This window comes from Anguilla rostrata, chromosome 9 (genome assembly GCF_018555375.3).
Source record: "Anguilla rostrata isolate EN2019 chromosome 9, ASM1855537v3, whole genome shotgun sequence".
NCBI classification, from domain to species: Eukaryota; Metazoa; Chordata; class Actinopteri; order Anguilliformes; family Anguillidae; genus Anguilla; species Anguilla rostrata.
Window position 1 is genome coordinate 21,599,493 of NC_057941.1, and position 23,508 is coordinate 21,623,000.

General features: G+C 40.9%; 1 protein-coding gene across 5 annotated transcripts in view; it reads left to right on the plus strand.

Annotated features, from left to right (window-relative positions):
- The first annotated feature begins 2,567 nt into the window (after positions 1–2,567).
- Positions 2,568–23,508, plus strand: part of cadm1a (cell adhesion molecule 1a) — a 267,196-nt gene continuing 246,255 nt past the window's right edge. For 4 of the 5 annotated variants that reach the window (XM_064351041.1, XM_064351038.1, XM_064351040.1 and 1 more), the window contains exon 1: positions 2,575–2,716. In XM_064351041.1, the coding sequence (XP_064207111.1) occupies positions 2,641–2,716 (76 nt within the window). In that variant the 5' untranslated portion in view covers positions 2,575–2,640. Of the gene's footprint in view, positions 2,717–23,508 lie in introns of all 5 variants that reach the window. The other variant, XM_064351039.1, reaches the window with a different exon arrangement.

Sequence of the window (23,508 nt, forward strand, 5' to 3'; positions counted from 1 at the left end):
GCTTTAAATACAAGATTTTGTCCCACCAAGACTAGGCAATAGTAAATGATCTGTGCTTTTGCCACAGTTACAAAAATGGTGTGCCTGCCTGGCCTAATCTTGAAACCCCCTGTAGAAACCTAACTTAGTATTGATGTCTGGTTCAAGTAATATATTTGCAGTGTTATAATAAGAGTCAAATTGTGAATAAAGCCCTGCCCACTCTTAACTTTTACATCCTCTAGCTGTCAGTTACATTAGTCAGTTCTGACATACAAATAATTCAGTGCTAATTCCAGCATAAGGAAGCCAAAGTGACAGAGACATTGTCACAGCCTGAAAACAAAGAGGCTTCTGAAGAAGGTTTTGATGTAACCTTGCCCCTTAAAGTATAAGTGTGTCGCTGATTGATTCAGTCTCGCAATGGATTCAATTTTTTAAAATAGAAATAATTTTAATAATAGATAAGACTAAAAACTCTTCATTCATATTCTGCCCAAGCTATCTGCTGTGCATCTTGGCAAGACATATCTACAGCTTTGTTCACTACAGATAGTCATGCCACAAGGCATGCCTGAGGGGAGGGTAAGAAGCCATTTTGTGTTCACTAACCACAATAAGAAACCGTTTACTTAATAAAGACAATTTTAGAGAAACTAAGAGCAGAGGCTGATGTGTATTTGCTCAATAGAAATGATACATGATACAATAAGCAAACCGCAGCCAGAAACATAAAAATATTTACAGATTATATGACAATACTGTAGATCAATGTTCTTTTTACATTTACATACATAGACTATGCTGTGCTGAGTCAGACACTTTAGGATGTAAAGAAACTGCTGATGTTTGGGGATACATTTCCTTTTTTGGAAAAAAATCTATTTAAGACTTAGTTTTCTTTCCTTGTTTTTGTCACTTTCTACCCTATGGCAGACAACCACATAAACTTCAAATTAAGTGCTAAGTCTCTGCATAGTGATCATATGCTTGTTTTTTTAAAGGCATTTCAGTTTCTTTTGAAAATGCCTGTCATTATATGGTTTTTGTCGGACCCTATGAAGGAAATTGACCAACTGTGTCCGAAACACTTAACTGCCATGTTCCTAAAACAGGCTTGTCTGCATTGTAGAGAGTGGCTAATCGGCTCCTCGGTGAAGACGTCAATCTCCGCACCAGAGTCCCTGTGGTGCAATCTTAAAGCACAAAACCACAAGCTTTCTTGCCCCACATGCATCCCACTAGAGTACCAAAACCTCTGATCTCTTTCCTTCTGCCTTCAAATCCAATGCCATTTTACAATGTCTATGTCAATCATATATACCTTAGATACCCGCAGGGGAGTGTGAACCAGGCTAGGCTGTTTGAGGGTTGAAATATTACTGCATGTAGCATTCTATTGTACAAACTTGAGTGTCAAATGTAAATCACAATGCACATATATATCATTTCTACATACCAATTTATTTGAAATTCATGAACGATCTTCATTTTCACATAACAGCTAAGCCCTCTGGATGGGGTGGATTGGGGGAAGGGGATGGGGGGTGTCCACCCAAGGTCAATACTGAGTGTCCGCAGATGAGACAGAATCCATTTCAAAACTTTTCTTTTTCCGAGTGGTCAGCTGGTATCTGAATACACATTATTTTCAAGAATTAACTCAATCACTTAATTCAAGATTTAAGGAGGTGACAACTACTGAGTGAAAGAGCGGTTCACAATAATTTACAGTGGTCTAATAATCAGTAATTACGACAGTGAATCGAACACCTCTCAGCCAGTTAAATTCTGACTGATATATTCGAGAATTTTCAGTCATGAATGCTTCTCTTGACACATGTAGAATATGAACTGCTCCACTTGAGAGAACAAATTTTGGAAGAACATGCAGTAACTAGTCAGTAACACAGGGGGTGCTCTTTAACTTTTGGCTATGCACCTACCTTACCTTTTTCACCTACTGTATTGTTAATTTGCACGGGTGCCAGTTATGATTGAAATAGCTTCGTATGGTGTCAATTTAAAGTTTATATATAAAATCCCTGGGTTCTGTCAGAGAAGATAATAGTGCGATGAAAACTGTTTGCTTCATGTTTTAAGCTTAATAGTTATTTAAACATATTGTAAAGATTAGATGTATGCCGTACGTGTCTGCGTCTATTTACATTTCCAGACTGTCCACACTTTAAGCTAGCTCATTCAGCAATGACTAAAGTGTACCCCTAAAAGTTTAATTATTCAATCAATCACTTCTAGCTATCCCTTAGGCACTGTGCAGCAAAAGAACAGGTACATATAGGAGTTTAAATGTAGGCCTACACAATGCATTTAGCTATGTATGCATCTTTTACTTATTATGAAACACATTTTAAGAATAATAAAATATTTTCATTATTTAACAAGCAAAGTGAACAAGTTATTTTCGTGCAAACTGGAGAAAACCGTGAAACTTTTCAATCTCTGCAGACCGAACAAACATTGTAAGCGTTAAAACGAGCTCCGCTCGCTTCGGACATGGCGGTAATGTACTCCAACTCACAGCAACGCCTTCTTTTGCCTATCATATTAGCATTGTGCCCTCCCCCTCCTGCATCTCATTATCGTGTGCCCGTTGCTGCTAGGTGAACAGCTACCACCAGACAGAAGCAGGTGTCCAACATGGCCAGCATGGGGAGCGGATCTCTCTCTACATCTCTCTTTTTATTCGTGATTTCGGCAGCTTTTCTTCTAAAAGGTAAAATAGAGATTTTATTGTACAACACTTCCGAATTTCGCTTATTTTTCGTTGGATATTTATGGCCAATAAATAGAATCAGAAGTGGAGGTCTTAAATTGGATGCACTTGCTTCAGCGGATGCGATTGAGCCAAACAAATTAACTTAAACAAACCGATAATCTTCATACATCGCCGTCTTTTAAATCCATCATTGCTCGGAATTTGGATCAGTTCCGAATGAGCTCTTTAATCGACGAAGGGGATCCCTGAAATAAAATATGTTTATGACTTTCGTTCATAAGGAGGGCAGTGGCAACTTCGTGTAGATCTTACAGGCTAGCTCGTGAGCTACCCGCCTAGCTAGCTACAGTCATTCATGAACAAATCTTACAACCAGCACTGCTGCGGCAAGCAGTCTAGCTTGTTAGCCGTACATTGACTGATAGATTATCTTTTGCCAATGAGCTACATTTCTAGTTTTTAAAACCGTGGTCTTAAGTAAGCACAACTATGTGATGGCTATGAAAATGAAGAAAAGTTCAATGTTCTACTTTTAGGGGTAACTAGCTGATCTCTAACTACACCGTGCTACGACTACACTTAAACTGCGTGGATTCATAGGCTAACGTTAACTCGGTGAGTGATGGTGACGCTCTTGAGAGAACTGGCCAACTCGGGGCGTTTGTAGTTGCTAGCGAACATGAGCTAGCATTTTCAGCCTTTGTTTCATCGCTAACAAAAAGAACCAACTGTCACGATTACAGTATTAATATGGTGATGAAACGCGTCGGTTAGTCTGTGGCGGCTTGCGTGATGGCTGGATGTCCAGTTACCTAACGCAATAGTTTTTCATTCATTTATCCATCATGCTGGTCTGCCTGCTGCTACTCTGGATTAGCTTGTAGATAGCTCGTTAGCTACCAATATTACTAATAAATAATGTAAGCAGTGAATAGTTGAATAAAATGTGCGCGCTTCATTTGGCGAGGTGTTTTGCGCTATGGTTGTCGCTGACTACTTGTATAGGAAACGAAGCGGGGAACTTCCTAGCTGTTTGCGTATTCACCTAGCTAATGTTACATTCTCACTCCGCAATGCTGCTCATTCTCTTAAATTTCATTTATGCATCATGGCATTAGATTGTGATAAACTCGCATGACACCAGCTCAATACATGTGCATACTAACGTTAGGGGAATTTTACGAAGAGGGTCAAATTCTTTTATAGCTAGTAGTAGCCGAAAGGTTTGTTTAATTTTGTTAGCCGAAATGAAGTGGGGGAAACAAGTAAAACCCCTAAGACTGTACCTTGCTGTATAGTAAATTAGTTTAGTAAATAACGTTTGTTTCGTTAAAGGGGTATTATCTAGCCATCTGTGTTAAGTTCGCTTTAAACACTTAAAAAAAAAAAAAAAAAAAACCCGGTCCTAAAACAAGAACGCCGTATAACGTTAATAATGTGGATACTGTCGTGTCCCTTGTCAGACATTTCGGTATTTGCTGTTATGTAGGAGAGCATGAGACGATGCAAGATTCGGTGGATCGACTTTGCCTTCTGTGAAGCCCCATTGAGGAGAAAAAGTAGCGGGTTGAGGGACGAAGAGGGCAGTATTTGCTGTTTTCAAGGGGATGGAAGCGCAATGCCGTGGCATGGCATTTTATCGTGACCAACCGTTTGCATAGTGCTAGCAAACTATACTGTATGTTGTCTTCTCGCGTTTTTATATCTTTTGATCCCGGCATCACTACACAGATGGACGCTGACTTGGATTGAACGGTCTTGCGTTTTATGATGGAGGTAGTTTAGATTAAAACGAAGTTTGCCATTAGATATCAACAGGTTCTGATGCATTATCATATAAGCTTGCTACGATGCATGCATTGTGTTGAATAATCTCGTTAGCAAGCTAAATTATCTAACCAGATAAGCAACACTGCTTGCGGCAGCGTTTTCATACTTACTACTTCACACTGTATTGTGTGCCCTATCGGGAATCGGCAATTGCTTTGTCAGATATTTGTTTACATGTCTTGGATTTTTTGTGCTTTGCAGCAGTATTATAGCATTTTTGTGTCATTTGGATGCGGGAACGAAGGGGTGGGGTTTGAATGAACAGCATCGTTCTACCGGAGAGCCAGCAGTGCTTGTCTTGGCTAACAGCTTGGCAGTAGTCAGTTATTCGGTAGCGTAGCAAACTGTTTGCGCCAAGTGCTTCTTTTCAGTGTGAATCTGACTGAAATAGTAGCGAGAATCGACGCCATGGGAAGATCAATCAATTTCCGCACGAGGTGGGAGCCGGTCTGGATTCTTGAACTTTTCACGATCTACAAATAGTATTGATTTCATGTAAAGCTAGAATATAGTCAGGCACCTCGATACTTTACGAGTACCCAAACCCTAGAAACTGATCAGTATTGCTGGATTTTGGATTGATGTGGGTACTATATGAGGTAAAATAACTATCCAACCCAAGAACTGCTTCATGACTTTGTATTTGTTGACTGTTAGACATTGGCATCTAAGATGGTTGCTGACCTCATCTCGCAACAAACAGCAATCAAATTATTCAACTATTCCAGAATGCTCACAGTCGGCTCACTCTTCAAGCGTCCCTGATTCGGAAACACGGAGCGCTGTCCTTTTTTTTTTTTTTTTTTTTTTTTGGAACGAGTGTATCAAGATTGCTTCTTCATTCCGGTAACTCAGTATCACCAGAGAAAGCTGTGTTTATACACAAAAAAAATATCTAAAATGATGGATACATATGATCTTATGTATACTATATTGTTTTGTTTCTGCAGTTGGACCAATGCTCCCTTCTGCGTTGAAAAGAAGCCCCTATTTAATTAAGCAGCTAAATAGCACAGGATAATCATTTAAATTTTCATATTGTACTTGTAGAAATTAAATAAAATGAAATCCTCAAAAAAATGTCAGTGTCTATGGGATTTTGTGGACGGGAGGAGCGTGATTTTGAAAGCGGGCAACAGAAATGCTGATGAAATGACGTACCCTAGAAGTGAAAAGGCGAAGAGACAATAGCTTGTGAGCTGGAAATATAGGCAGTTATACTGCAACTATAAGCTGTTGCTCACAGCCAGTTTGATTTCTCCTGTGTGTGTGTTCATTGTCAGTTTTTGCAACAAGGGCTTTAGGGCAACATAAGATAATATGCACAGTATTAAAACAATAGATTCTGATTTTGGATTAAAATGCAACAGTTTAGTAAATTAAGTTTACAATTAAAGATTATTCAGGTTTTACAAAATCAGACTAAAGGCACACTGAAGAGAATTACCAGTGAGTGGAAAATATTTGTTTCAAAATTGTGCTCATCAGCTACTATAAGTGCTAGGTGAGATGCTGTTAACGGTTACAAACAATAGACGAACAAATAGCAAGCATTTTGTCCTTGTCCCCCACTAGTGATTTAGTGTCTCCACCACCAATTTCATCAGGTGTTGGACAATTACCACCAAGGTGGTATGAATGTAGTTGCATAACACTGTGGGTAGTGAAGTAACAACCGTAACTCAAAATAGACGCCTATCTTGTCTTACACTTAGCTAGTTGCGTTTGTAAGTAGCTAAGATAAAAGCCTTGAATAAAAATGAACCCTTTATAACATGGTACAATTCTAGAATGCTTCTGTGAAATCCCAGTAATTTCAAAGGAAGTAGACATTTTACCAGTATTTTACTAAAATCAAAATGACTCTAGAACAAAGCAAAATGTGTAATTGCAAGTTATATTTATTTTAAAGAAGAGTAACTGCTCTTCAATACTATATCATGTTCATTGATTTCTCACTTAAAAATGGTCATTTACTGCTTACAATGTTGCAAAATGTAGTAGTAGTAGTAGTAATAATAATATAAGGAGGCACTAGGGCAGTGTGTCACAATAACATACTTTTATTTAAATTTCAGGTGATGAACAAGAGTTCAAACATTGTTCCTGTGAGAAGTGACATGAAACATTATCACATGAGCACACTATGCTGTGCATAAACTGGTGAAAATAAGGAAAATTGAAAAGTCGACTAGTAGCATTTAAAACCCAGCTATCTAATAGTACAGATTTGTAAATGTAGGTGTTATAATAAACATGGGTAACATTATGACATTCAAGACTGAAGTTGCTTGCTAACTATATTTATGATTGTTTTTATTTTGCTGAGTGTAAACTTTTTTAACAAAACCGTTTGATTAGGACTTTTTAAAACAAAAATGGTTGTCTTGCGTCTTGTATGTAATTTTGTGATAGAATGTATAATAAGTAATTATGAAATTGGTATGTTTTAGAATTTATGATCAGTCTTCCTCATGACTGAAGAAAAATACAAATGTATAACAGATCTAGCCTATTAGAAAGCCAACTAGAGAAAGTTTGCAAGACACAAAGGAGATGCAAAAGACAAGACACTCACTGGTATAGATGCAAAAGTTACATATCTTTCTACTTCTACTGTATGTGCCGCATTCAAGAATTGTGTATGGTGTAGAGAAGGCTTCTGACTATTTGCTACCATATATGTTGTGTTGGGAATCAAATAATTGAAAAAACTTGTATGTACAGAATGTCTGTCTGTCTTACGAAGTTGGTTACATTTTGCGTGAGAGAATAAGACCAAGGCATATTTAGGCCTCTCAACAATCCTTAACTCATTACTCATCGTATGATGGTTTCCGTGCCTGCTTTTAATTTATTCACCCATGCCCACTGTTTTCTGCCTGACGATAAAGCCTGGATTCCTTGCTTAAAGCTGAATGACGGTCTTCCTCTGACTCCGCTCAATGTGAGCTTAGCTGCAGTCTGCAGTGTGAAAAGAAGCATCTGGTGACACCAAAGTCTTTCAGAGGAGAACTGTGGCTGCGGTTGCTGATGATTGGCCATTCCAAACTGGGGTGGGAATTGGGTTTAAAAATTTTTTTTTTTTTACCGTTTGATGTAGGATACTGCTAATAAAAATGCCACTACTTGAATCGATGTGGGTTAAAACATTTAAAAAGTAAGCAAAAAAAAAAAAAGCAAAATAAATAATTCTATATTTTATTAAATAGAATGATTAGAAAGACAATAATTGAATGATTTAACAGGTTAACAGATCACCCAGGCTTCAATGAACTGGCAAGTTATTGTCATGTAAGACTATGGTTAGTGCTGTCCACACAAAGATGGTTACCACAACCTTGTCGGACTTAGAATGGTACGGAGAGAGGTGGATGTTTCACTACATCCAAGTGATGGTCTTTCATGCGAGTATATTCAGGCTTGGCAAATGCGAGGAGGTCCCGAAACCCTTCACCCTTTACCTTGCTTATAGGGTGCATGTCTGTCCTTACCATTTTAGCTATTAAATCCGTTGTTGTTTCAGCTGGACAGCTGTCACGCTGATGAGGTCTCACTACAAAGTTGGGTGCTTGTGTGCTGTGATGCCTTGGCTGTTTGGTCCTTAGGTGGGTTGACATCATAGTTGTTGATGTGACTAATTAGAATTTGGAAGCACATATTTTGCACTGCACTGTGTTTTCATTGAGGTTTTCAAAATCATTCCATACGCGGTACTCTTTTGCAAGCTGGCCATCTTTTCAACTGACGGTAAGTAAAGTGAATGACAACACGTTCCACCCGCCCCCCCATTACCTAGTTAGAGCAGTAGCCTTGGAAACATTGGTGATCTTTTATTTTGAACGGTTTGAGAATTTAAAAAAAAGTTTTGATTAACATTCAATACACACACACACACACACACCTATACATATATATATTTATATATACGTAATCTTTAAAAATGTACAGTTGGTGAGAGTCATAAGAAACTGAGCTTTCAGATGCCTTGCCAGGGCATTGCAGATTTGTCCAGTGTCGCATCGCCTACAGTTTGGTTAAGGAAAGCGGGTATTTTCCTGGGGGATTCTGTAATTGCTTTGTATGTTTCGTAACCCCCGCCCCCTCAGTAAACGCTCAGCTCTCCAAAGAATAAGGCTAAGCCGTGGACCTCTCTCAATTTTTTGGCATATGCTGTCGTTTTCCAAACACCTGTTAATGTGCTGCACGGCTGAGGGAGACCAGTGGGTTGTAGTTTGCCACATTTTGAATGCGTCTTTCAAAGCACCTCCGAAAAAGAACTACTGCTACAGAGTTTATCCGGTGACACCCGCAGCAGTCGAAAACAGTTGTTTGTGTTCCCTGTGATTACTGAATGCACCGTTTCATCCATGTTCTGACCATACCTGGGTCAAATACGGATTTGTTTTAGATTAAAATACTTTTCTGTGCTCTGTTGATCTTGCCTGGTGTAGTTAAGCCTGCAAAGAGGACCAGGAGGCTGGTTTTGCAATTTTTGAGAGTGTTTCATTGGTTCCAATACATCAGACAAGCTCAGAGCATAGGAAAGCATTTGAATCCAAAAGAAGTGTGTGTTTGACTGAGATCTGGTGCTGATGGCAGGATGCATGCACTTTTTGCCGGGTGCTTACATCACCCTCAGTGGAGAGATTAGGTTTCGTTGTAGCAGATGGGGTGTGGCCTTACCGACATCTGGTCACTGCTCTTAGCAACCATGTGGGGTAGAGGAAATTGATTGGATGTTGGTTGTTTTGCCTTGGTTTCCCTAAACTTTGGTGACATATGTCCCATTGTCTAGGTTCACTGGGCTTAAATAGGGCTATTGCAAGATGCTGTTACAAAATAAAGAGCATAGTGCCATGTGGCATCAGTGTTATGTACCAGTCTTGCAAGCAGGATACTGTTGCCAGGTGGGAAGCTTCCTTTGTAGCTAGAATTACACATAGCTTGAATTTCTTAAGCATATATATGTTCTCTTCCTCCAGTGGAGCTGCTCAGTGGCCAACAATAGAGGATTGTGGTTGTACTGGGCAGCTCCCAGGTGTGAACGTGTATAAGTGTGAAGCAGGGCGTTCCTGCAAAAGAGCATCCGTGCTCAGCGAACCTACCGTGGGTAAATAAAAAAAAAAAAAAATATATATATCAAACTATATATGGATAATGTGTGAGCAAACTACACAGTTCTCTACAGAGAAGGGAACTTGCTAAGTTAGTAAGATGGTTAACGCAGTCATGTGCAGGTCCAGTTGAGTGATGGATCATCAGAAATTCCAGCCAGTTTGCTACGTGTGTTAGTAAGTAAAAAAAAAAAAAAAACCCTGGTTGGTAGGATTTCTCCTTCTCAGCATTAAAAAAAGAAAACCTTTTGATCAGCAGTACCTAATTCCAAAGATCTTGTTTTTTTTTTTGTTCCTAATGTTTCCAACGGCTAGCTTGGGTTTCAACAGATGGTGTTGAATTGCTAATACCTTTTAAGCGCTAGGTTATTTAAAGTAATCTAGTCTTAAATGGAAAAAGGCTTGCATTGATTCACATTTAACAGGGTTTTGAATTAATAACAAGCAAAATAATGCATATTGTTAACCCTCGCCGTTGCATCCTTGAGCTGTTTGTCAATACCTATTCTGGTAAAGAAAGAAAATAGCATGTTTTTCTTCTTTCCTTCCAGTGCAGGGATCCACCGATTCGGCCCTATATGGTTGGGTGCTTTGCATTTCCCAACATTAGCATAATTCTTGCAGTTGTATTACGTTTTCTCAGAATTTGCCCTCGACAAGGCCTCTAGGCGTTTTCATTCTTCCACAGAACTGAACCTGGCACACAGACTGTGTTTCCCCTTGCATTTCTCTCATTGATCTGCATATTTATAAAAGATGCAGCTGCCAATTTTTCCTTAGTAGTAGCCACCTGATTCAGGACATGCCTCAGAATGCAGTGCACGTAACGGCTCCATTGGGCAGCCATTACAGGTTTAATTGTAGGCGGGTCAGCATCTCACCAGCAGGTGTTTTCTGCTTTGTGCCTTAGCCTGATTCTAGTAAAACTCGGAGTGGATTGAGCCTCATTGCAATTGGAGTGATTTTCACCACTGAATTGCAAATGTGTCACTGTACTAAGCAGTCTTGCGTTGTTCAATTATGGTCAACCAAAGAGAGAACTCTGGCAGTGAGAGTTTCCTTTAATACAGTGTATTGAGTGATTTATTTATAAATCCTTTTTGTAGCACAATAGATCAAGGTTAACTAGGTTATGCTCTCATCTCTAAATGGCTTTTTAAATGCAGATGAAGAGAAATAGATTATTCAGGAGTGCCTTAACAGGGAGCCCCTCCCCCCCCTAGTAAACCAAAACTCTTTGAAGTGTGGACTGTGTTGGGGCTCCACTAGCCAACCAGACTGATACCTCAAACATGAAAATGGTTGAAGTCACTGCTAATCAGCATTAATTAATCTTGTTTTTGGCTGGACCATGGCTGGAATTTGCCAGTTTAGCACTGATCAACTGTTTTGCCGACCATTTATTGGGGCCAGACAAAATGACAGCGAATGAGATTATTCTCCTCATTTCTCAGTTGTAAAATACAGAGCATCCTTTTTTTCGGTCTGTGTTTCCACGCGAACACTGTTGCATTGGGACCATATCTTATATAACGTGTAAAATATACAGTCCATACTTTTAATGGATTTCGATTGGTGTCGCTTGGTTTACAACAATGAGCCGTTTAACCTCAGATTGCTTATTGATGCATTTTTCACCATCCAGAAGTTGCGATCTTAGGGATGGAACTGTACACCTGTTTCTGTATTGATCATTATGAGGTTTTGGTTTTGGCCCTTTGAGACTTCTACTGTAGTACACACCATCTCGCAAATTTAAAAAAGCTTTTGAGACTGAGTAAATGTAAATGGGCCCGCCTCAATAGTTGATGATTTTTTGAAAAGACATTTTCAGTTCAGCGAATATTACAATGCAACTAGCCATGGTAAATACAATAGTTTGCCCATTCAATAAAAATGTAATGGAGTTTTTTAATGTAGTTACCTTGTAGTGTCTGAATCACAAGGCCTAGCTATATGCTTGAAAATGAAAGATCCCCCCCCACCCCTTGTTTAATTATGTACCCATAGGACTCTGGAACATTGTTTTTACTTTTTATGTGAGAGAGGCCATTCTGCATAAATATTTTTTATGAAACACTGCTTGTAGATACTCTTACAGCTGAAGCAACTAAAATCAAAGGAGTTTGTGTTCTTCAAGACTGTTAACCATTCCATTTGTGAATTATTGCAAAAGTGACAAATTGTACAGATCACTGTAACCAATCTATGTAATAAAAGTATGTGTAGCTATACATATTATCTTCCTAATCAAGCATATGACATGAGTTGTTTGTCTCCTAATTTTAAACTGTGCCTTTGATCTTGGTAATATCCAATTGTTTATAATGCATTACCTATTCCCTTTTTTTCTTAACCAGGCTGTCAGTGTGTGTGGGATAGAATCACAGAAATTTACATTATAAAAACAATATTTGTCCCAGAAACTTTGTTGTAAGTTACGTAAATTGTTAAATTGTTAAAAGTTATGCTGTCTAATTACAGTAGTGCTCTCTAAGGTATCCCAGACTGGAGATCAAATCAGTGCAGTCTTTGAGAACCAAATGTTTATTTAATTTTTAATCTGGGCTATCTTCAGAGTTGTGCTAACAAATCAAATATCTCTTAGTAAATTTCTCAATAAATAGTCATGCTTATTCCAGGAAAAAGAAAATTGTAACTGTGACTGAAGCCGTGAGAAATAATTTGTTTCATATTTTCTCTAATGCTGTTGTAGCAGATGATGGAACCAGACAAAAATATGATATTAACTTGAAATCTTTAAAGAAGTGATAAGCTTAGGAATAGGCTTATATTTAATCAGTTTCTGTCAAGATGATAGGGTGGTAGACTTGCTAAACACGTTTTTCTTACCTCTTGCCAAAAATTTCTTGAGGGATTTTCTAAATTTAGTATGGGATTTCATCTTTTTTTGCATCACTTGTCCTTGTCTTGAAACAGGTAGCCAACGTAAAATAATTTCGACAATGTTAGAACAACCGGCTGCCTGATAACTTCTTATTTATTTATTTATTTATTTATTTATTGTTTCTGGTGTCTGCATTAGGAAAGGAACATGCGCCGTATTCCAAATGAAGATTTTGTTTGTCTGTTTCGACTTTAAAAAGGAAAAGATTCCTTTGGTTGAAGATAAGTACAAATGGTTCAGAATGGATCTGTTGTCCAAAACCATGGACAAGAGCTTGTATTCATGCACTTGGAAACCTAAATGACGCACATTGCTTGGGTTAAAAGCAAAATAGTGCTTTATGTCCGGTTGGAATTTTGCCATTCATCATTTTTTTCTCTCTACATGTTTAGCCCTTAAGCTAGAATAGAAACAGGACAGAATAATCCTTTTTTTTTCCCAACAATCAATATAAGAATGTTCTTTGTAATCAAACAAATCAAACAAGAGACCCTTTATTCTACAATAAAGCCTTCAGAACTGAGATGGTCTGCCTTTGTTAAAAATTTCCATGATTTTGGGACTTGTTTAGTTCACTTTCAAGGTTACCAAAAGGACCCCTTCTTGTTTGCCAACCTAACATTGCCATTAAAGTTTTGCGGATAACATTTTTTTCCCCCACTTTAAACTGTTTACACTAATCTGAAGCTAATTTCAAGTTCTAATTATGACTCAGTAATTTGGTTTCCCTGCTGTTGAGTAGGATGTTCACGTTGTGTTGTCTTGCGTCGCCAGCCACAGTAAACCATGTCTTTCTTTTTCCCAGTTGATGTCTCTTGTTAAGAACAATATTCAATCAATACATAAATTGTTGCCTGATCCCACCTAGAGCTGTTAAGTGCCAAAATGTGTTTTTTTTAATGATTGTGAGCTGTAGTGTAGTCAACAGCAGATGCTTTCAGTTTCCGAAACCCCCTGTTCAGCTTAATTTTCTCTCTGGTTTATAAGTGATGGTTGTAATTGTAAGTGCACCAGATTGGCTGGGTCTTACCGTTATGGACATTTTTTCCTTGGAAATCTTGGATCCATTTCAGTGAATAAGCCTGCAATGTGAAATGGAAGTGGTTTACACTTCACTTACTTACAAGTAAATACGATCAGTCATTACTGAAATATACCTTGACATTAGCAGGAAATTGAAACCATCTTATTAACGAAGGGTTTAGACCTATGCAGCAGGTAGTTAATGAACTGGGGAATTGAATTCTGCAACGCTGGACCCACCTCCCCCCCATCTTCCCCCTCCCTCATGCGTGAAGTCGGCACTGCAGACTGAATTGCCGTTCTCCATACATCATATGCCTCTTGTATAATAATTATTTCCAATTAAGGAGAGATTACAATGATTCATTGGCTTTACTTTCATCACATTCAAGCACGGTACAACATCCTTGCATGTCTCATGATGAAGGTCATTCATTTCATTGCGGATATTTTTGCCTCATTTAGGTTGTATGATTTTGAATAGAATGTGATCTATAGTCTTGCATTTGCAGGTCCAGGAGTGAGTGGAAAAGCTATGTTAAGCTCTTTTGAATACAGTGATAGCACCGACATCTTTAGTCTTCTCGGGTGACTCATAGCAGTTTGCCCTTTTCTCAAGCCTTGTATTTACTTCTCCAGGTCATTTCTTAAATTTACATTTTGTTTTTACATCAATTTAAGTAGAACAAACAAGCAGAACATTGTTTTCAATTGTTTTTGTTTTCAAATTCTTTTTTTTTTTTGGATGGACTTGGTAGCCCTGTGCCAAATGATTGTTTGCATAGACTTTATTGAATTGCTTTGAACTCACCTTCTCATTTGAATGGACTTCTCAAAACGAAACATTCTGAGAACTTTTAACAACTCATTATGCTGGAAACATCTTTTCAGACAGAAGGAACTGTCAATTTGAAATTGCCTGGTATGGATGTAACCTACCTCTTTATCACTGAACTCTTGAATTGATTGTTTAGAATCCAGCTTGGCAGCACAGTGATTTGGCCACCACCTCACATACTCTTAGAGCCAGAGATAAAACCATGTCTGTCTCGGCAAAAACAGATGCTGGAGAGCTCTCATCCGAGGTCGGCGTGGCCACTCTGTGCTTCGATTCTGAGGAGTGGGAATGGATTTAAAACACCTGAGGAGAAAATGGGCAGTTTTGTAGGTCATGCGCAGGTGATAAAATGACTGTAAAATGACTGTCCACTCTGCTTTTCATCTATATCAAAGAGGGACAATCAGAGAAATGTCTTTGCATGCAACCCTGTTCTGTCAAAGCAACAGGTAAACTTCACAGTGCACGAAAATATAACAGACACCATAGCAGTCTTTCTGCCCGAGGCTGCATCTTTCACCACGACAAGCATGGTGATCAACAAGATAAGAAAATAGTTTAAATGGTGTTTGCCAATACTTTGGAGAGGCCCGTGGTTAAATGAAGTAATACTGCTATTTAGCTCCATGGGGTTGCTTCGGGAGAGTGCTATTTATGCTATTTGCAGTGTGCCATGATGCATGCAGGCATGTCCCAACCACTCAGAGTCCCAGGCTAAAGGCCAGCTAACCAGCCACACAAATAAGGAGGACCCCTTTCAGTCACAGAATAAAATCCCACTTCTATATCAGAAGTTATAACTGTTTTTTTTTGCCCATCAACTCACCATCAATCTTACGCGCAAGTGCCGACTCAGCAGCGCCAGAGACTGTGATGTGTGACCCACACACTGGCAGGGCCCATCTCCTGAATTTAGATGGCTAACACCAGCTTGCTGATGAAAGTTATATTTTCCTCCTCTTCATCCTCGTCTTCAGTGGACTTCTGTTTTTTTTGCTTACTGCCTGTTACAGTGGAGCTAGCTAGCTGGTTTGCTGCAAGACATCAGCAGGCAGCCTACGTTAACCTGACTGACGTTCACCAGCTCGGTTTCAGTGACGGTACTGCTGTAGTTCCTAGTATCGGCTGCTTCAAAATGTCAAGTAGCACCTTTTCCAATGTAAGTTAACATTTTAGCTAGTTAATATCTCTGAATGTGGTGTTGATCAAAGAGCTGCCCAGCTACAACCCAAAAGTTCTGCCGGAGCCCCAGGGCCAGGTGGAATTTGGCAGTCGACTTCATGCGCCTTCCAGGTAGTTTTGAACGAGTTCTAAAAACATGGTGCAGAACACTGTAACTGGGAGACCTTGATCTTCTCATAATGGTCTTTTGTTTTCAAGTTCACAGGCCTCCCATAGAAGGCATGAGCGGCAGGAGAACACATACCAGGCTGTAGTTTTTTTTTAGTGGAGTGCCTCTTTAATTGCTGACTCTAAATCCCAGCCCAGGGTTGCATTGCAGCTTGATGAAATGGCGCACTACCTGAGCCCTTTTCCCATGGGCCTCTTCCACCACTCTAGCCTGTTTTGTCTGACTGGCTCAAAGCTAATACAGTGCTTCACGAGCCGTCATCAAATTATATTGCATTCCGTCTGTAATAAAGGATTATGAGCTTAGAAAGTCAGTCCATTACTGCACACCGAAGCAGTTGGTGAGTTGATCAAAGTGACTTCCATTGAAACAAACTGGGGTTATTTAAATAGCTGACATGTACACTTTACTGTGTTTCTATTATCGCTGAAATATTTCTCACGTGATATACGCATGCACGTATTTATTGATTTATTTGCATTGTATACACTTTTTTTTAACAGGTTAAATATTGTCTGCCAGCTGAAGTTTGTATGAATTTCACTGTACTTGAAATCAGTAGACTTTTCCTTCAAGTTTCTAGATAGCTGGGATGTACATTTTGAATAGCTGTAAATTGATGCATGAATATGCTATGCCTTCCCAGATCAAGCATTTCATTTTTATGATTTAATGATGATTTTCCCCAGGATTCTGCGAGCTGCGATGGGAGAGCAGGGCCTCATGAACCCAATTACAGGCTCCCCCAAGCCTCGCATCACTAGCGTAGGATCATGTACAGAGGAAAAGGGGAACACGTTACATTTCAGTCTTTGTCAAATTTTTAGTCCTTTCCCGCTGTTGCTGTTGGTACGGTTCAATCTACCTACCATGTTGAACATTCCTACTATTGCAAGCAATGTAAAGAAAGTAACGCACTGCATAAAATGTACTTTTTTGAAAACATGCTCCCAAATGTTTGGCAAATTGTAGGCCGAATTCGTAATGCGTGCGCATTTGTTGGCACCGCTGGCACTCTTATGGCGTAAGGGAACCTCATGATAGCTTTTGAGCAGGAAAATGTCACCAGTGTTGAGCTTCCGTCTGTAATTGCTGGTGCTTGACTTTTTTTGGGGAGGAGGGGGATTCGGCTTGTTGGAAGCATTTAAGACATTAAATGACTTGGAAGTTGTGGGCTTTTTTCCCTCCTCTCGACGAACAATTCCTCTTTATGGTCCTCATTGTTGGGGCTCCTATTGCTCACAGCGCCTTTTGAGGCTGAAAGCCAGAGCTTCCTCGGGCACAATGGGATGAATGCGTGTGCAGTCTTCAGGAATGCTAGTTGAGTCATTAAAGAATTTGTAAGTGCCTTGTGCGCCTTTATTTCCTCTGTCATTTTGTTGTTTGCTGAGCCCGAAAATGTGAATGGATTACAAATTGTAATTCCATTTCTTTATTTGGGATTTGCATTTTGCACGCGAGGCACACTTTGGGTTTTTTTTTTTTTTTTTGGGACCCCATTAGAATTCATTCCCGCTTCATTTGTTGCGCCAGCTCCCCACTTCAAAAGGGAGCGCAGAAGAAAAGCCGGCCCTAATCGGAAAGGACGACACGGAATCTGTTCCGGACTGGTTCCAGAAGGTTCCTCTCAAATTTTGCCGTCTTGCGTTGTGATGTTTTCTGCTTTATTGTAAAAGGAGGCCAGGCTGTAATCTCCTGGGGTCCACAAAGGCCCAGAATGGAGAGGGACAAGCTCACGCGGGGGGTCTCTGAGTGTTGTCTTACAACTTTCTGAACGTGTGCGTACCAGCACAACAAATGAAAAGCTGAGGGAGAAGGGAGGCAGTTGCCTTTATATTGTAGAGGTGGAATATTTAGTTCTATTGTATTCTGTACTTACTGTCACTCCAGAGTGTGGCATTTACATGTAACAGTCGTTTGTCTCAGCCAACGCTGAATGAGGGAAATGTCAGGTATGGCACACCTGGGTTTTTATTGTTAACAGAGTTGGCAGATGTCCTTTTACACGGAACAAACTTAATTTGGCACCGGGGAACGTTTGCCTTTTCCTGCTGATGTCCTCTGCGAGCGCCGCTAGCCTCCGCAGTACAGTAATTATGAAGCCCGCCACCGGCCAGACAGGGATGCCCACACGCGCCAGTCCCGCCGTTCAGACACGGGCCTCTGAGCCTCGTGCGGCGCTGTACGTTTTTCGCGGGCGCTAAGGACGGCGCGGGCCCGCAGCGACCGGGGTGGAGCGCGGCCCGGTGACGGCCGATGTCGTCCGTCAGCTCTGGAGAAGCGGTAGCTGTGTCTCTGAGCTCATTCGCAGGCTTATTGTCTCCCAGCAGACTCTGCTCCTCGCTGACCCGAGGTACATCCTGCACAGTGCAAAGGGCTCGTGCCCATGGCGTGGTGTTCGAGCCACGCACGCTCATACACTGATATTCACAGTCGGTATGCGGGGGTTAGGCTACTTTTACAGAAGCCCTCGGAACGCTCTCCTCGTGTGTTCTCTGTGCTCCTGTTCGTACGCTTTTATATTTTAGTGCGGTTTGGAGAACCCACGGTAATGGTGTACAAACAGGAGTTTGCTCTGGGCAGTACACTGAAGTACATAAAGAATGCCATATGCAAAGTGGAGCTATGGAGATTTAGTAATTTCCTGTTCTTTGTGTTGTGGCCTGTTCAAATGTTTTAAAATGCATTTCTCCCATGTTCTTCCTTATCTGGGCTCCCCAGTTAGTTATACAGTTGTGACCTTGCTGCAATCATTGCAACAAATCTTACATGGTAGACAGGCACGTGCTCTTCTTTAAAGCCAGCACCGTCACCAGCTGCTTCTTTTGACACCAAAGCCCGCAAATCAACCTTCCAGAAACATGAGGCTCAGACAGCGATGAGACACGGTTCCTGGCTGACTGAACCGTCACTAACCTTGGGTGATGCCAATTATGCCACGCCTTGCGGCCTACCAACCACAGTCGGCACTGGCACCGTCACTGTTCGGATTCAGTCCTGGACTGCGAGGCCTGTCCATGCATTAGAACGGTACCTTAGCAGGATGTGCCACCCAGAGGCCCGGCTTTTGCTGACAGACCGTTTTGATGTGGTGAAAACCAATGAAACTTTTGCCTGCAGAAAACAGTGTGACAGTAATGAATATTAATAAAACTGAATTGCTAAATGGAAAATTGGAAAGAAAGGGCTCATTGGTCATTTAAACTCTGTCCTGGAGTGGTAACCAGTGGCAACAAACTCAGTCCACTTGGACTAATCAGCTTATTTCTATCCAAAGCATGTCCTATTATTATCGCTTAAGATCCCTGAGCATGTCAAAATACGAAGACCATTAGGGAGATTTTCGAAATGTAAGCCAGACCAGTGAACCTGGAGGCGTATGGTCTGCCCAGATGTATAGAGCTAGATCTTGCCTCCATTTCAGTCTGGGTGTCCAAATCTCTTTAATGTCGGGGGGTCTTTCCTGGCCCCCCTGTCGTGAAGAGACCAGACACATTTTTGCTGGAGACCTTGTTGCAGAGGCCATCTGGTTTTGCATTATTTTTTTTTTTTCCAGGTCACAGAGACTTGTCCTACCCTGGCAGCAAAACAGAAGGCACTGAGAGAAAATGTTTTTTTCTGGGTCAAGCAAAGAGGAAATGAATGTAGCTTTGGGGTGGATTAAAGCTCAGGACCCAGAATGCAGGCAGAATTGAGCTTGTATTAAAAAAAAAAAAAAAAAAAAAAAAAAAAAAGTAGACGCAAGGAAGAACAGAATAATTGGAGAGGATGTCAACAGACGCAGTTGGGTTTTTGCCCAGATTTACTGTACCAGCGCTTGAGTGAAAATGGGGTCCTGCCTCATAGAGGGGGAAATGCGGGAAATGTATGCAAATAAGCCTACTGTAAAGCAGGCAGAGAGGACTGCACTTTTGTTGCATTGAACATCCCTCACACCAACTGCTGATGATGGCTACAAATGCAGAGCAAGCACCCAAAGAAGAACCTCCCAAATCAAAAAAAAAAAAAAAAAAAAAAAAAAATTAATTAGGGCTGTAATCCCACCCTCAACAGAAGGTATCTTCTGTCTAATGCTGTCCCAGTGTAAGCAAAGTGGTGGCTTGAAGTAGGAATGACAAAACGGTGTATGCCACAATTCTTGTCTTGAATCCCAGTGTGGAGCTTTATTGTGTAATGGTTTCCAAAAAATAGTGGAGCTGTTGCATTGCTGAATAATGAATTTTGAGGCAGGTATACATGTGTGGACTTTTCTGGTGGTCAGTCATACCGAGTGCTTTCTGTCGTTAAAGTTTAGTGTTTAAAAATAGGCTCTAAAAACCTGACTGAAATGAGACCTGGGCCAACTTCTCATTCAGCCTTGCATGAATGAATTTTGAGTGCACAGCCTCATCTTTTCACCCTTCTACTCAAGTTTGCGATCTGAGTCGGTGGTTCACAGTCAGGAGCTTGGAAGCAAAAACGATGTGGAACTTCAAAGAAATGAGTCATGATTCAGTTACAGATTTGACTGATTTTATAACCTGCCAGTATGTTGACATATTTTCTGTCCTTTCTTCTCAGAAGTGGCTTGTGGTCTGTACTGTCTGGACACTTCTGCTTAAATTGTGGCGTAACAATGCAAATGTCCTTCCTGTTCATGTTTAATTGTCTATTTAGGCTACCTGCGTGTATTCAGTTTCCCTTGAGGTTACATACAATATGCTAATATCCCTGATACATGCTAGTTTTGCAACACCATGTTAATGCTAGTAAGCATTTCCATATGTTTTTATATTTCTCTATGTTGCATCATATAAGCCTATACAATTTGGCCGTGTTACAGCATTTCCCACATTATTGCTGTGAGATACAAAGTTTCTGACAATGGACCTGTGTTTCTTATCTGTCTTTTGCACTTTTCTGTTGTGTGTCTGTGGCTTTGTGAACGCAGCCCATAATAGTCATTTGGCACGTGAGTGTGCATTGAAATAGTTAATTTCATGGTGTCCCTTCAGGCCTGCGATACTTACTATTACTCATGTTACTCTGTCCATTTATCCAATGAAAGGGAAGATGAACTCCAGACTATAGTCATTCTTACAGACATGTATTGATGAATATGAATAATCTAAGCTGTAATTTTTTAAAAACCATTTATTCTGACTTCTTTCTGAAAGTAGCCTATTATGGGGAAATTGATGAATCTCTGTCATATTTAGCATAGTCTTAATTCAAAAGGTATAATTGAAGATATTGATTGCAACAAGTCTTCTCTTGTTAACTGGAAAGATAATTAAAATATCAGCCACGTGCGACCATGTTCTCCAAAACGTGGCAGTACAATGTCACCGCTGTTAAATTTAATGGTTCTAGTTCCATGCCTGAACATTTCATACATGTATTGTTTGCCCATTTTTGGAAATGTTCCATCTGGCAGGGAATGATGAATCTGGATAGCAATATGGGTGATCGTTGGCCCTGTTTGTTCTGTGGCAAGTCCAGTTGCAGGGAGGATGCTCAGAAGGCGCTTGCTCTGAAATGTAGGCACTGTGAAAGGATTTGAACAACATGTATTGAATTTCATTTATTTGACTCTGCTGCTCGAATTGCTGTCTCAGGAGATGCTGTAAATACCTTTTATATATAGCGCTGAAATCACAGTGCAGGGCGGCCTGATGTTTCTGTTGCTGTGTTTTCGAGGTTGACTAATGCAGCAAAGATGACAGATTTCGCCAGGACTTTGGATACTGGAAGCTGAAGAGGAGTTCAATTTTAAGTGCATTTCCTTGTCTCTCTCATCTGGCTCACTGCATTGTGTTATAACCCCCCCACCCACCAGAAGCTACTAGGCAGTATGCTTCCCGTTGATGGCTGAATGTCAGTATCAGAAGGGATTGCAGTGCTTTTGCCGAGCGGCGCACTTTATGACTTTCGTTCTGAGCAATTAAAGCCATTCCTCTACATTAGTTTTGAAGATGGTCTGTTTTGAATGGGTCGTTCCTTGAATGTCTCATTTCTTTGACCGGCCGAGCGTCAGCATTTTCTCCAGAAAAAAAAAGGAAAAGAAAAGCTGAGCTGCCACAAATGCGAAGTGGCAGAACAAGGGGCTCGTGCTGTGGGTTCAGCCGTTTAGCTGCCAACACCAATTTTCACCAGTGATTTTGTCCTCCCAGTATGCGTTCAGTACCTTCGGTGACAAGGTGGTATCCTTCGGTCTGATGGTGTGCCTCTCTGCTCGAAGCTATAGCCCCGCCGGGCAGTCACACACGGTCCTGTGGCGTTTCAGGCCACAGTCGGCACAAACACAGCCAGGACTTCATTTAACTGTGGGACATATGCTTAAGGTCTGTACACCACCCCGTTTCAGACCAGCTCCCGTGTTTTTAATAGATTGAGGGTTAGGCCAAGAAATAAGGGAAGCGTTAGTAATTTGGGAGTCCTGTTGGGGCAAAATATGTCATTTGCACTCATTAAGCAGACCAAATGGAGCTCGCACTTGTGTTTGGAAAGGTATGCTTTTACCAAGCCGCTAGTTTCCCTCCGTCCGCATCAGAATATTACCTTCGCTGAAATATCAATCAAGTTAATGGATGCCACAGAAGCCTCTTTCTGCTGCCTGGGTGCCCAGATATCCATGGAAATGAGGCATTTAACCCTGCACACTCCTTCTCATATTTGTTTTACCGGCGTGTCTGCCCGCTATTCCCTTGAGATACTGGGATTATGGGGAGGTTTAGGTCATCCTTGAAAACAGTCAGAGGAGGCCGTGGCACCCATGGAGAGCCAGGTCCGCTCTCCAGAATGCAGCAGGGCAAAGCATGCGGTGGCATGCATGTCAATACTTGCATGCGGCGCCAGGGGAGAAGAAAACCTATTTTCTGTTCATCTCTGAAGGTCGAGATATAAGGCTTTTCATCAACATCTGTTTGATTGAACTTATGATACAGGCCTTGTCTGTGTTAGTGTGTGTGTGTGTGTGTGTGTGTGTGTGTGCTAGCGTATGTTAGTGTGTGTGTGTGCTAGCGTATGTTAGTGTATGTGTGTGTGTGTGTGTGTGTGTGTGTTCGTTTGCGTGTGTTAGTGTGTGTGTGTTACTGTGTCCTCACTGTTCTTGCTCGTCTTTGAAGTTTGATGGCTGGGACTAGGCCAGACACAGTCTTGGACACCAGTGGCTGTTCTTCCTTCACTATGGAGGCGAGGCAAGGAAGGGGGGCATTGACTTGCGAGCTGTGCCAAACCGAGATTGGCATGGAGGCAAAGAGTCGAGACCCAGGCCCCATTTCTGGGGCGAGTTGAACAAGGTCCTGTCGCCCGACTCGTTTCTAAAACAAAAATACAAAGAGAAAAGGAGTCTGCAGGTGTGCAAGCTCCTCCTTTAGCTGCAACGCCCAGGTGATTCTCATTTCGTTCCTCGGTCACTCTTCGCTTTTCAGCACCGCGGCGAAAGAGTCAAAGGCGGCATCCTTCGTTTGGCGAGAACCTGCGCTGCTCCTTTTCTTGCAGTTGTTTGGATAATTAAGTCAAAATTAGATTTTGCTCAATTTTCCTCGTTTCATTTCAGCTGTGAAATGAGAAGTGTTGGCTTGTGGGAGGATGTAGATGCCAGTTGGAAGTAGCTGTGAAAGCCGCAGTTAAACGTTCGAGGGCGTGTGCTGGTTAAGCGGCCTCCGCACTATTTTTAGGCTCTTCTCTGTGCTTCTGAACCAGGGGGCAGATTTCTTGACGCTTGGGGATTATTCGTTA